The sequence below is a fragment of the Nyctibius grandis genome, chromosome 22 (assembly GCF_013368605.1).
Source record: "Nyctibius grandis isolate bNycGra1 chromosome 22, bNycGra1.pri, whole genome shotgun sequence".
Classification (NCBI taxonomy): domain Eukaryota; kingdom Metazoa; phylum Chordata; class Aves; order Nyctibiiformes; family Nyctibiidae; genus Nyctibius; species Nyctibius grandis.
In genome coordinates this window covers 6,098,675-6,113,267 of record NC_090679.1, presented here as the reverse complement: position 1 = coordinate 6,113,267, position 14,593 = coordinate 6,098,675, and the positions used below count along the sequence as shown (strand labels likewise).

Sequence of the window (14,593 nt, the reverse complement as noted above, 5' to 3'; positions counted from 1 at the left end):
GATAAGGAGAAAAGAACCTCCAACAGTGCTTCACAAGTGAAAGATGTCAGTGACTCCCATCAAGCCCACTTACCAAATGGGGCTGGGTGAGATTTGCACCAAGATCTCAGGATGGTGCAGTGGCATCGTTCTGCCAGCAGCTTGCCTGCTCCCACAGCTGGGCTATCAGTGCAGCATAGCCCCAGTATGGGAAGTGTTTACATTTCATTTCAACAACATTTTTTTTTTAACTACTCAAAAATATCTACAGCTGGAGAGCCTGAGGTTAACCATCCACATACTTACCATTAAGTAATTAATATCTTGCCCTGGAAGAGTTTAACACCCAAGCACTCTACACCTTCATAGCTAAATACAGCCCAAACACAGCTGCCAGCCTGTCCAAGCAACTACACACCGAGATACTCCATTTTGGTCAAATGCTGCCTTCTGTGTAACACCCTTCCATCATCTTAAATAATACTACAAAGAGTGGCATACAACATTTTAAGATAAAAAATATCCTACTTCAGTACTGTGACATATGAAAAAAGCTTCTGTCCAAGTACCGACCAGCTATAAATATCAATCTAAAGCTACCCCTTACCCAACTCTTTGAGGAACAATTCATTATTTTAGCAAGCGTTAAGAGCCTCAGATTTCCAGATGGGTGAAGGACGATGCATCTCTAATGCTGAAAAACTGCAACCACCCCTGAGATTATAAAACCCCTGCATAGCTGACATGACCCTTTCTTTACTCCTTCTGGAAGAGCCTAGTAATAGTGAAACTAATGTCACTACCACAGTATTAAATCTATTAACAATCTCAGGATTTAAGGATATATGCCAGAATCAAAATTCACTACAAATACTTCCTCTCCTTTACTTGTGTGTAAAATTCCCACATTTCCAACTCCCAAAAGACAGGAATGTTGTTTTCATTTGTTTCCTACTTAAAACAAATTAGAGAGGTCACCACTCACTTCATCTGAATCTCAGAAATTGCTAACATGGTTAAAAACAAAATTATCCTCTACCCATCCCTTAAATTGCAGCCTTACAAGCCAGTCCCGAAATAAAATGCTATTCGTTTTTATTTAATGAGAGACTTTAAAAGATTTAGTGAGTTTCAAACAGCTTGTCAGGGTGTCAAAAGATAACCAGCTTCCCAGAAATAAAGGAAGATTATATTTAAAGTTGTGGCATATATTTTTTTTTTTTCCTGCAAATTCAAGAAAGCTGGCTTTCAGACTTCTTTTACAAAGAAAAAGTGACATGGGGTAGTTGCTTTAGCTAGATTCAAAGGGTAAAAGGGAACTCTGCCCTGGCCTAAGTATGCAGTTATTGCATTATATATGCACATTAGCGGTTCAAATTGGATCGAGCATAATCTTCTCATTTTCAAATCTGAACTCGAGGTAACACAGCAAGTTTGAAAGCAGGACTTCAAGAGTTAAAAGAAATATACTGCAGAAGAGTCAGACTGTGAGACTCAGATTATACAGCCGGTACAAATTCTTATATGAGTAATCTGTTTTTCCAATATAACCTTAGATTTTCACTAGATATTACAAGGGATAATAAAACAGAGCGGAGAAAAGAGGCGGCAATGGTAGCCATGCTATGATCTTGTCAATAAAGCACTAACAATTCAATTAAATCTAATGGAACAAAGCCCATTTCAGAAATAGTAAGATTTTAGTCCATCAAAAGAAAATTACCATTTTCTAGTCTCATCCCACCATGCCCACAGGGTCTGACAGCACTTTCAGACAGCACTATTAATCCTCCTCAGCAGCGCAGCACACAATGACCATGACAGAGAGGGCTTGCTTTATCCGACGGAACGGGAGAGCGGCGAAGACAGGCAGGGCAGACCTAGGACACACACAGGCACTGACGCTTTTGTTCCAAGCTAGAAATTCGTGCCCACACATCACCTTGCACCCTTCAGCACTTTCCAGTTCAAAGCTTGTCTCCAGGCCGCTTTGCCAGCAGTATTAGAAATACAACAAGTGCCACCAGGCCATACCTCTACCTGCCCGTAACACCCTATCACAGGTCCCTAGAAGTTGGCTATTCCCTGCCAAATGAAGGCCAGCATGAAATCAGAGTTTCAAGACTCTACTATTCTGGATACTGAAGTCCTATCTCACCACTAATGCCACCTTCCATGTCCACCATGAGCGTCACAACAGGCTGCCCTTGCTTTCTACTAAAAAGGACAAGGCCCCGTATCTCCTTTTGCCATATCAACATGGGAGCTAACAGTTATTGCAACAAAAGCTTCTGTTGATTCCTTAACACTGTCTTCAATTAAATCCATATACTGCCTACAACAGTCCTCCTGCAGTTTGCCAAGAGCCGTCTCGGAGCTCCCTTAGGTTACGGCTTTTCGAAGATCTCAAGTCCTTGGCTGGAGGATTACTTCTAAAACAAGTGGTACAGTCCTAAAACACTTTTCTTGCAGGAAAACAACTGAGAACTCTTTGCATCCTTCCAATAAATTCAGCTAACCGATCACAACAGAACTTTAAAGTTGAGTTTTCCGAGAAGAATTCAGTGTCTAACTTCAAGTTATTCCGCAACTGGCCTCCTTCTGTTCCTCAGAAGTCCTTAAGCCATGCATCTTGTGTGAAGTATAGTTGAAAAAACCGTTTTACCCTTTCATAATTTGCCTCACTGTTCAGCTTTGAAGAAAGCTTTGCTCAGAAACACAGGGCGGAAAGACACCACACTGAATCAGTAGGCTCGCTCCCCTGCGTTTGCAACCATGAAACATGATCAAAGTCCACAGGATTCACAAGACCATTCCCTTCTCTTACCCAAACCCCATGCACAGGCTTAAGCTTTTTAATTTTAAGCTTTAATTTTTGGTCTTTTATGTAAAATTACCATAGGAAGAAATACAACAGTAAGAGTATGGCTAATACCCTGGATCCTCACACTAGCATACGGATATATACAGGCAGTGAACTGTGGTCATCAGCACTCCAGGAAAACAGGAATAACCTGGTCAGTCTGACCCAAAAGAAATTTCCTTCTTGAACCCGGAGTTCACAAACTGTCTCAGTGCCAGGCACCTGGGTAAGAAACTGGTTCAGTTCCAAAACACCTGCCAACAGCACCAGAAGAGCCGACCATTTCAACGTACAATCAGTCTTCAATGCTTCCTAAGAAATAAAACCCTCCAAAGAGCTTACAGTGGGGGTAAGACCTATATTGCCCCTTCTATTACCCAGCAGAACTCCAATGACAGAAATTAATGTAACAAATGCTGTGAGGATGCTGAAATCAGAGACGTTCACACCAGACGTTTTCCCAGTACTGCCTTTCCTATAATCACAGCAGGATCTATTCTGAAAAACACTTTGGTTCTTTGTCTCCACTATTCTGTTCAAAATTTTATGTTAAGAAGTTTCACTACTTTAAAAGTAATCAAAAAGTCCAAAGCTTTAAAGAGCCAGGAATCTTACTTTAGGATATTTCATGAACTTGTTTAATATTTAAAGCAAGTTGTAATTTATTCTTCCATTGTAAAAAATCAGGAAGACTTTGAAGATCCACTTGTATTGATTTAGTACGTAGCCATGCTATCATTCATTCTGAATAGCTCTTTTCACTTCTTTGTTTTTACCCCCAACAAATGGGATTTTATGAACAAGCACGCTCACTAAAATCATGTACCCTCTCAATCTTCTTGCTAGGCTAAAAAAAATTTTTAATTTTCTCTGATGAGACAAGTTATCTATTGTCCTAATCATCTTCATAACCTCCGTCTACATTCATTCATCTTTTTTTATTATGGTAACTAAACCGCTCCCTACTCTAAATAGAGGCATTATTAATTCTATTTTCCTGTCTTCTGCTGAAGATAAATTGTGCTATACATCTATAACCCCACTGCTGCCGTCAGACACACAGATGCTGCCAGTTCATGATCACCCTACTGCTGACCACGACACCCAGATTCCTCTTTCCACTTTTGCCCCCCAACGCAAAAGGCAGACAAAGGCACCAAAGGAAGCTTCACTAAGCACAGGCACAGGCTTTGTATTACACTTGCCTCATTTCTCCAGTTCATGAATTCAACAGGTCCACCACAACGCTGGAAGCGCTTCTGAAGTGCATGGACTGTACATAAACACGTACGTTGAGAGTTTGTACCTCCTTGCTGTTATTAGCACCACTCAGAACTGCAATCCTCCCCCGGGCATTGGCAGCGATAAGCCTTCCCTCTGTTGTATCTCATTTTGCACCATTTGCTTCTAATTTCCTCAAAGGTTTGTTTGTTTGTTTTTTAATTTCCTTACGAATTGCTGCTCTGCTAAGCCTGACCAAACACTGGCACCATGACGGGGCACAGGCTGTTCTTGCTGGCCGTGCTGCCCCAGCAGCCCAGCCGCGCTGCGCCTGCATCCGCACGAACAGCGGTGGGCACCAGTTGTACCCAGGCGGATCACTCAAGCCTAGTCATCACCCACCCAGCTTCAGAAAACACACACAGCTGTTCTCTCTATGCTCCAGAGTCCACGCAAGCCGCAAACAGTAAAAAGGGAGGAAAAAGTAAAACGACATTAAGGTGGGAAGTTATTTCACTCCAGTGCCTCTCAGCTATGAACTCCACCTCCTCTGTCAAAGACCAACAGAGCATGGAGGTCTGACATCAAGTCTATGTGTAGTCTCAAAATCAAGCAGGGGCCAAGAAACAAGTGAAAGGGTCATGCTGAAGGTTTTTATATCAGCCTCTCCTTCCTACCAGCTTCTCACTGTAACATGCAACTACAAATTCAGCTAATGGAACTTCTCAATCCCAAGGGCTGAGTACAGCTCCCTCACTAAGATCACTCAGAGTCATTTGAAGGTACTCACAGATGAGCTCTGACTCTCAATTCTGGGCAGCAATCAAGCAAGTACCAAAAATTAAAGGCTTCAAGACAAAGGGGTCTCTTTTGCTGTTTGTTGTTGTTAAATTAAGCCAACTCAATTAGCCCCTTATATCGCAGCCTTCTTATGTTGATCTTTCTTTGGTCTGTCACCCAGGCTCACCCAGAACTCAGAACCATTTTCAACTAATATTTCATCACTGTGCAACTTCAGCTACAAACAAGTAATTAATGCTAATGAGTTTTCCTTTTTTTTGCAGCAGCAGCCACCACCATTAATACCAGTTGACTGGGTTTCACTGAAGCATAGAAAAGGCTCATGACTGGAAGAATGATAAATGATTTATGAGCAACAATATTTACTAGTGCATATTTGAGAGTAAGCCAGCTCCATAGGCTTTTCTTGCAGGTCTTCAAGAAAATGAAAAAGAAAATGATAAAAATCAACACTAGATGTGGGGGAGGAAGCCTGGAATATTTAATCAAGGTCTTCACATTCTGTTTGTTGCTGTACATTTTGCATACTCAAGACACTCAGCTCTGTCAAGTCAACACTCAGCTCTTCCTCCTACAATGCTGTTTTGTATATATGCAAATATTGAAGAAGTTATTGACATATTTGAGACGTAGTTCCACAACATTTATAGGTGGGGGCAGGAGGGAGTTGACTTTTTAGCCTAAACTGAATTTTAAATGCTCTTCACAGACTCAGCCCTTCTGTTTCTCTTCTCAGTCTCTACTTGGGACATCCAATTACCAGATCTGCCCAGTTCACATTATTCCTCAATGAAGCCAGCAAGACAAGTCCAGAATCTACACGAGTAGAGAGGCACAGAGTCATCAGAAATAAGAGCAAAAGGGAAAAGGGAACAGTTCTACTTACTCTATCAGATACCTAGCTCTTACCTTGCTTACGAACATCTTCCACAGCCGCTACCAGCTCCTCTTTAAGGTACTGGCTCTCCTTGGCAATTTTGTCTCCTTTCTCCAGGAAATTCTCTGTTGCTTGTTCAACTGAAGCAGCCAAAACATGGGCCTTTTTAGAACGCCCTCGCTTTTTATTGGAGGGGCCCTTGTTGCTAGTGTTCACCAGTGTTGTTACCTAACGGCATAGACAGAGGGGGAAAAACAAAACACATTAAACAAATCAGAGGTTTATCAATTTGACAGCAAGGTCAGTGTTTTTTTTCAAGACAGCATATTGTTAATACCTGCACTATTGCCAGCTCCAAAGGTTAAACTCACAAACAAGTGTTTTTCACGTCTCTTTAAACATTACCATGCTGCTTGATTCCTTAGACAGGCATTATAAATTCAGCTAAACTGCTCAGAGATTTTTCTTATCAGCAGCAGACCCGAAAATTTGATTTTAAGAATTGAGATCTATTTGTATTTTTGATAAACCGCAATCTCAGTAACAGGCCGGAGCTATTTGGCAGCACATAAAAAAGAAACCAAGTTGGGGATAATTAGTTTGGGATAGCTCTCCAGGCACAAAAGTCCCCAAACAAGGTTGAAGCTATTATCTACAGAAATCTAGCAGCACAGTATCTTCTCAGTCCAAAACAGTACTACAGCCAATGAGCTAAATGCAGAGCAAAGGACTTCCTAGAGATTATTATTTCCCTAAAACAACCAAAACTGAGCTCTCACAATCCTCCTGCAATCAACAAATATTTCCAAGTTTTATATTTTAGACTGAAACCCTGCTAGGAGCTGGTCATCAGCGGCCCAGTGACCACCAGGTACTCCGTTAGCTCAGGATCAGGATCCATCCCCTTCAACGAAACACAGACAGATGTCACAAAATCCACGCACTCTTTTCCGTTTGCCTTTTTTTTTCCACCCCTCTCCTTTCTGTTAAGTCTAGGAAAATGCACACAAAGCTACTTCAGAGGGACATTAAATTACAACACTAAAAATATTACTGCTCTGGAAAGCCCAAGGACTGCTGACATAAAGGTCCTCAGAGCTGAATCCATCTTCTCAGTAGGTTGATTCAGAGAGGGAAAGCCATCAGCTGGGAATACCGCTGCTGGTTAATGGGGAGCATTTGTATTGGGTAGTCTCAGATCATCATGTACTACAAATAAAGAACAAGTTGCAACAAGGCAACTTACTCTGCTTTCCTCTCTGTATTTTGCCAGTCACATTAATCACAAAATTTGGAATTGCCAGTACAGCCTATTGTGCTACTTGAGGAATAGGCTACAGACACTGAACTTGGACAAAAAGGTCCTACAAACAAGCTTGTTCAGTTCAGTTTGCCAAATCAGGACAATTTCTCTTAAGCACAGACTCCATCAGTAACTGGCTACAAAGCTATAGGGTAGATCATCCAACTGCCCATCTGAATATCTAGAGGGAACAAGTGGCAGATGCAGACAGCAGCTTGGCGACTGAAGGGATGTTAATACTGGAACCAGAACTTGATCGTTGCAGTTCATGCTTAGCAGTTGTGTCCTGATCATACTGTCATTTTTAAAATTTCATATTTCAGGAAAACAATGCTAAAGAAGATCAGTCAACTGTCCCCAGTGCACATTCTCTTCCAGACCTCCTAGAAAGTTTCTTCCAAGAACCTTCAAAATGCCCAACACACATAGCTTACATTCACAAGACTTACTCTAGCTTTCCTATATTCCTCAGTGCATTTCCCTGGGCAACACACACCTTGCAGAAATAAGCTTTTATTCACAAATCCAGCATAAAGCACAGGCAGAAATTAAGAGAAAGCATGGATATCTTTTACAAGGTATACTGAAACAGTAATAAATGCCATAAAAGCATACTTCTCAGGTGGAACTCTGTTAGGTGGGGTCAGTGAACTATTTACAACACAAGGCTGTTCTAGACAGGTTACAAACACCCCCCACCACACATTTCACCATTTGCCTGAACCTCCTTCCAAAAGGAACCCTAAACACAGGTAATTTCAAAGAAAACTTATTAGACTCTGTTTCTGGCAAGCACTAATGGCTTCCTTGTGAGAGACTTTTGTCATTCCCAAATACCAGTTTCTAAATGATACATAGCACAGCTTTTGAAAGACTCAACAAATAAGCAGCACACCACCCAAAAGACAGGCGAGAAACAGCCCAGCAGCAATGCAACGTTAGTTACTACCATGCATTTCTGCACTTCTAACTGAATTACTGCATCTTATCAGGTGCTGGAGAAGCACAGCCTTTCTAGACTCAAGCCCAATAACCCTGTTACAATAAAACTGAGTAAAGAAATTACTTGTACACTTTTTTCCATCTTTAGATTTGTATTGTTTTTATTTCTGGAACTTAAGCTTTGAAAGTTACTTAATTGAAATAATACATCAAAACAGGTAATCATCCTTATGAAGGTTTTTTTTTCGCTTTTTTTTTTTCCCTACCTGTGTAACAAGAGGCTCAAGTAGTCTTTCAACCGCCAGTGTTCTTATCTCCAAGCTTTTGGGGTCCCATTTGAAGTTAACGTTGCCTGCAGTAACAGCAGTCATTTCTAGAAGAAGAAAAGAGCTATATGAATACAGTATTTTTTATTAATGCTCTTGGAATGTATTTTAAAAAATAAATTAAAAAATAAAAAATAAATTAAAATTAAACACGCAACACAGCAATTCGGTGTAAGTGAAGGTTATACTGTCTCTGGAAACATCAGTTTCGGTTCAACTGGTGATAGTTTGAAAAAATTGCTTGTTATGACAATATACAGACATTACCTGTATGTTTGAGTTAGAAAATAAAACCAAAACCCAAACAAAACCACACTAAAACCTATCCACAAGCCACAGTATTTTATCAGAGCAATGACAAGATAGGCAATGTTTGGTCTGCTCATCAGTGGTCCCCAAGCAATGCAAAATGACCTCACAGGTAATGGGGGCACTTCACCCACAAAGCTGGAGGCTAAGCACACACCCCCTCCGACTTCTGCTGCCTCCCCCCCAGAGCCAGCTCTCCAGAGTGGCTCTGAGCCACAGCCCGAGGTCTTGGGGGAGCAGAAGGGAACACCTCAACTTCAACAGCACCAGAAAGCCTCCAGTTTTCTCGGCTCCACCATGAGTCACTACCCCAAACGCTTTACCAAACCAGGAGCCAGGTTCTAACTCAAGTCCTTCAGCCTACCTGTTCATCCTATTCATCCTGTGAAGTACAAAGGTAAAATAGGGAATATAAACCTTACAAAGCCAGAAAATCCAGTTGGTTCATGTTTAACAGTTTACATATCTCTTACGCTTCCCCTTAACATTTACATAGAAGGGAAAAGCAGATTTGCATGAAGAGATCTGTTAAAAGCTGTCACTGAGCCTTTCCTTCCCATTGCAGTTTTATATCAGCATCCCAACAGCAAATATGATTATGGGAAAAGTCTAGTGAAGCTACTAAAATAACTCTGCTTTTGGAACTAGTAGTCTAAAAAAATAAAACTAATGAACTAGAACAAATCACTAGATTAACACTGTGATGCTGTACAGCACAACAAAGGAATAACCAGAATCATCATTTCAGTAAAAAATGGATTTAAAGTATTCACAGGTCCATAAAACCAGTTCATACCACTTCAGACTTAACAGATTCCAGCTCTTCCTGCTTTGGGTTGCCCTCAAAATTCAAGATTAGACTAAACCCCCATCTATAACTTTATATTTTTTAAAAAGTCAGGAAAAGAAATACATTTCTGAAGTCTCCTTCCACACCTTCTCCTAAGCACCTACTGTTGGAAGTTGTTTTAAATGCTTATTAGCCAATATTTTTAAATCTTACTCCGGACAGGGCATTATCTGCAGAGCTTCTCAGCAGACAGATTGCTCTGACAGCACCAGATGTCCCCGAGCTGCCAGATGAGCACAATGCCCCATTATTTTTAAGAAGCAGGAAGCAAGGCACTAATTTTGGTAACCAACGATGTTTATGACACACACCAACAACTAACAGTTTTAACAGCGACCCTGACAGTTAAACATGCAGCAACAGCACAGACGTGGCTGCTTGTTCCCTTGGAAGAATAAAATCTCCCGGGCACTCGAGAAGCTCAGCCTGAGAGGGCGTAAGGAAGGCAGGACTCGGCCTCACCTGGCTTCGGTCAACAGCACCTTCGTGGCAGGCTGTTCCCGAGACACTTCTCACACCACGGACACGATACAATACATTAAGTACTCGGTACGCTACTGAGAACACATCTTTGCCCTGAAAAGCCCACCCGCTGTCATACACTGAAGTACAGCTGTGCAAGGAATATTCACCTAACCTGCGTTCAGCTATCCACTCACACCCACGCTCCAAGTGCCCACGCTGCTGGAGAGAAAGAAAACTTAAAAAGCTGAAAGCTTAAAAAAAAAGAGAGAGAATAGGAAGTGGCTGATCCAAGCTAGCATACACACAACATTTCTGACAGTTTTAAATGAAAAAGCTTGCAGGTGCAGCTGCAGGGTCCCAGCTCCCGCAGCAGAAGGCACGCCAGGCTGCAGCTCCAGAGCCCCCAGTGAGCTGACTGCAGGACGGTAGAGGATGGCCACCTCCTCTTCCTCGTTCTGCCTCTGACACTTATCACTTAGTCCTGTGAACCCACTAACTATCCTTCTCTCACAATCACCCCCCCTTTTTGTTTTTTGTTTGTTTTGTTTTTTTATTTTGCTGGTCCAGCTTTGCACTGGCTTGTGCCACGGCCCAAATGCTGGCAGAGGGCAAGCTGGGAAATGCCCTTCACCCCCTGGTAACATCCTACCCTCAACAAGGAATCTCCCTGTCGTATTCCCTCTCGATTAGCTCGGCATGAATGCTTCCTATGTAAGAAGCCAAGAAAAAAATACACTGAAAGCCTTTATAGCTTCTGAGAAACATATCCAGGGCTCTGGAAAGCACCTTAGGTTTCTAGGTAAAAGCTGTTTCTATGTAAAGCTGTTCTGCCTTTTGCAGAAACAAAGTGCAGGACGAGGTAATCATGAGAAGACACATTAATTGTATTAGTAGGATAATGAAGGCAATTCATCTGAAAACACGCTAGTATGATAGCTCACAAACTGGACAAAAGTAATGGTCTATAAAACCACTTAGTATGAACTTTATTGAAATTTACCTAAAAAGCCTAAGTTGATATCAAATACACTGTTTGGCAGCAACGACGTGGATATCATTTGTACATTGTAGTAAATATGTTTATTCAATTAAACACTTGTGAAGAATACAGGCACAGGCATAGCTTACAGAACACGTGTGGGAATGGAGTGGGTTTAGGGGACGGAAGGACAACTGCCAGGGCCACGTCAAGGCAGGGCTGCACTTCTGCCACAGGAAAGCTCTAATTCTCTGGAACCTGTCTTGTTCTTGTGGCTGCTCAAGCTACATTCAAATATGGTAACAGGTAGTAAATCAAGTCGGAGGATATTGTAGCAGAGTGCTTCACTGTTGGCTCTTGGAGAGCACACAACGATCCCCACAACGCCTGCAGTAACTGTAACATCTCACAAAGCAAAAGGACATCCTCTGGAAGATGGCCCAGCCGCAGGCCAGTGTAGCACTGGTTTCAGAGAGCTGGGACGAGCCAGCTGATACAGAAACAGGTCCTCCACGCCACAGACCTAGGACACACAGCAGTGCATGCACTCGATGCAGGAATTTCAAGGACAAAGCAGCACAGAACACGCAGCGGAAGAGAGCAAGTGATGCTGAATGTGAAGTGCTGGAATATATAGGAAGACACCACCACACAAGAAGTTGGGTTGCCCAGCCTGTGGTTTCATATGCAGCAGGAAAGCTGCTTAAAAACCAACGTTCATCCTCCCACACCCCTCTAGGAACTCGTTCCCATCTTCACATCACACCCCCTCTGTACTGGCACAGCTTTCCCCACAGCTGAGCGATTAACCAGATGGGGAAGAACTGATTTGGCTGGAGGGAAAGAAATCCATTTTGGCAGGGTGGGCAGAGATCCCCATCTGGTTCACCATGCCACCACTGATTGGTTCTGCTCGCAGTGCTGAGATGGCGAGAGGAGATGGCTACGTCAGCTGGCACCGTTGGCACAGCTCTTCGAGTGGAAACACAGGGCAGAGCCGGATGCCACCGCCGAGGTGAACCAGGTGCCACTGAAAACAGAGCAGGCAGCGGAGCCACTGCAGAGAGCAGGAACACCCTCCCAGCACATCTAATGCTCAGACACATGAAGCCTGACCTTAAACCATGCTCGCAGCCCAGCACGTTGACTGTAAACCCTTCAGGTTATTACACTGGTCGTGATGGTGCTCGTTATTGTTGTGGATGGTTCAAGAGTAACGCAATTATATCTTACTGGGGTTCAGTGCACTTGCAAGTCCATGAGGGTAGGGAAAGAACAGGAGTTTAAAGTAGCCACTTCCATATTTCCCTGTTGCCTCCAGAAACTTCACAATTTCCAGCCAACGAGCAGCTCTGCAAGCAGAGCCATCCCAGGACAACTTGCCCTTACTTTATACAAAGAATCAAGATCTCCGCAACAGCTAAAGCTTAAGAAAAGGTTTCTGTTACACTTTACTTTAAGCAAATGCTGCCACAGTCCTACTGCTCCTCTCCCTGCCACAAACCTGCCTCAAACAACACCCACCTGATGCGGTGAGCCACTTCAGGGAGCTAAAACGGTCTCAGAGTAAGCCAGTAGCTATAAAAGTTACCTTGGCAGCTTACTGTGAAGGAGGAGGAGGTGGGACCGCGCAGGGAAGAGGATGGGACTGCAGCAGCACTGAGATGAGCTCTGCCCCAAACTGCACCCCAGGGCAGGTCCCAGCCCTGCTCGGGAGAGGGGAGGGCACAGACCGGAGCAGAAGGATGTATTGAACTGCTGGGGCTGCATTCACACACCCCGTTAAACCAGCTGGCCTGCCCTGAACGCACTGGTGGTGATAAGCACACAGTGCTCTTTCCAAAAGCCACAACTAAAGGCCACAGTGTTTTCAAAAACTGGTAATTCAAGGTTTTGAGAATAACTTCAGATTCCTGCTTCCAGAATACAGGCATGCAAATAATTTCTAGACTTCAGCAAGCGTAGGAATGTAGCTCTGCAGCTTCTTTGCAGAAGTGTCCTGAAGGCACCCAAGGCTTTTAAAAAGCCCGTGAAGCAGCACTATCCCAACAGCCAGCCCTGCACACCAGCCGAATCACGGGAAGGCCCAGTGCTCACGGTCCTGTTTTTCCAGGTTGCACTCCCACGTGCACCCGAGGGCAGTGCCGGCTGTATCTCAGGCACTACTCTGCTGGTACGTTCAGCCTGCTCTGTACTAAGAGAGCCTGCAGCCTCCCGACCCCTGGACCAGAGCAAATCTCTTTTGGTTACACACACAACATCTAACTGCCCATCTCCTGGGCTGCAATTTAAGTCCCACCACCTTGAGCTACCTGAAGTGTCTTTTTACACGCCATCTTCTATCAATCTTCAAGTTTTCACTATCCTGCCAGGCTGCTTTCTAAAAGCTTTTAATTACACTCACCGTTCTCTTTTGGTTTCTCTTAGGGAAGATGGTATCCAAACAGTGGTCTCACTAGCACGGTGGGTTTTGGTTGGTGGGGTTTTTTGCCAGGATTGTTTTGCCTCAAAGGAGCTAGAAAGGAGGTGCACCGCAAGCCAAATCACAGCAGCACGGGCAATTAGAGGCTTATTTCTGTCACACTAAGGCTCCAGCTCATGGATCGCATCCGAAAAGAACGCAAGAACCAAACTCCTACTTACACACATTTAACTGTCCAGATGGATATCCCGGTATGTCCTTAGCAAGCATCCAATTTATTTCTGCACAGTTTTCAAAACTCAAGCAAGATTCCAACTACATAAAGAAAACTGATGGGTTTCAAGACAAGACACACATGCTTTTTCTAGGAAAAAAAAAAAAACAAACCAGAAACAAAACAAAACCAAAACAGAATCTCCAATATAACTAAGATTAATTTTAACATTCTAGCTGCCAAACTTTAAATTTGGGAAAGGGAGAGGATGTGTCATGAGCAGTGAGCTATTACTATTAATAATAACCCACTCATCCTGTCTTCACAATAATGTCAGTGCATTTTACACTGCATACCACCAATACTAACACCACGAAAGATAACTTCTAAAATCAGAACTAAGCAATCACTAGATTTTTAACTGCTGTATTTTAGCTGTCTGCTCTTTGGATCAGGACTGCGACACTGACCACGCAGAAGGACAACACACTGGCATGTTAAGGAAAAAGCAACAACTTCCAACTAACTTATCCCTGCAGCAATGATAACTTCTACCTCCCAAACGCAGCCCTCTCTCAGCCACGTCTCTCACATTTAAGCCTACACAGACAGCGCTTCCAAACAAAACGAGGGGTTCAGCCTGGAGAGAGGGATAGTAGAGCCCAGGTGAGACTTGTACATCTGCTGGACCACTTTGATTCAACTACTGAGAGCCTTTCCAACCTCACAGTCTCTCTTCCCACCCTTGAGGCAGAAAACTGTGTAAAACTTCCCTAAAATCATTAGGAAAGTACAGAAGAACAGCTTACTGCCACTCTCGGAACCACAGGACGCATTCCAGACCCTAGGGGTACAGTCAGTGAAGATATAATAACTAGGCTGTGGCTACAGAGCACGGCTCTTCGAACCCTAAACTACGCTAGCACAGGTTCCACTCACCACCCTTAAGTTAGCAATGAATGCCAAGAAGGGGCAACCTTTTAACAAATTAATTTTTGCCACAATTATTCCTCAAATAAGAAAAAGTTCGTTACAAATTAGC

General features: G+C 43.1%; 1 protein-coding gene across 1 annotated transcript in view; it reads right to left on the bottom strand.

Moving 5' to 3' along the window:
• The window catches only part of CTNNA1 (catenin alpha 1), a 120,328-nt gene that overhangs the window by 96,428 nt on the left and 9,307 nt on the right, over positions 1 to 14,593 (bottom strand). Inside the window, exons 2-3 of the mRNA XM_068417196.1 lie at positions 8,253 to 8,359; positions 5,774 to 5,969 (exon numbers count right to left, since the gene is read on the bottom strand). Of these exons, the coding sequence (XP_068273297.1) occupies positions 5,774 to 5,969; positions 8,253 to 8,357 (301 nt within the window). The 5' untranslated portion in view covers positions 8,358 to 8,359. The remainder of the gene's footprint in view (positions 1 to 5,773; positions 5,970 to 8,252; positions 8,360 to 14,593) is intronic.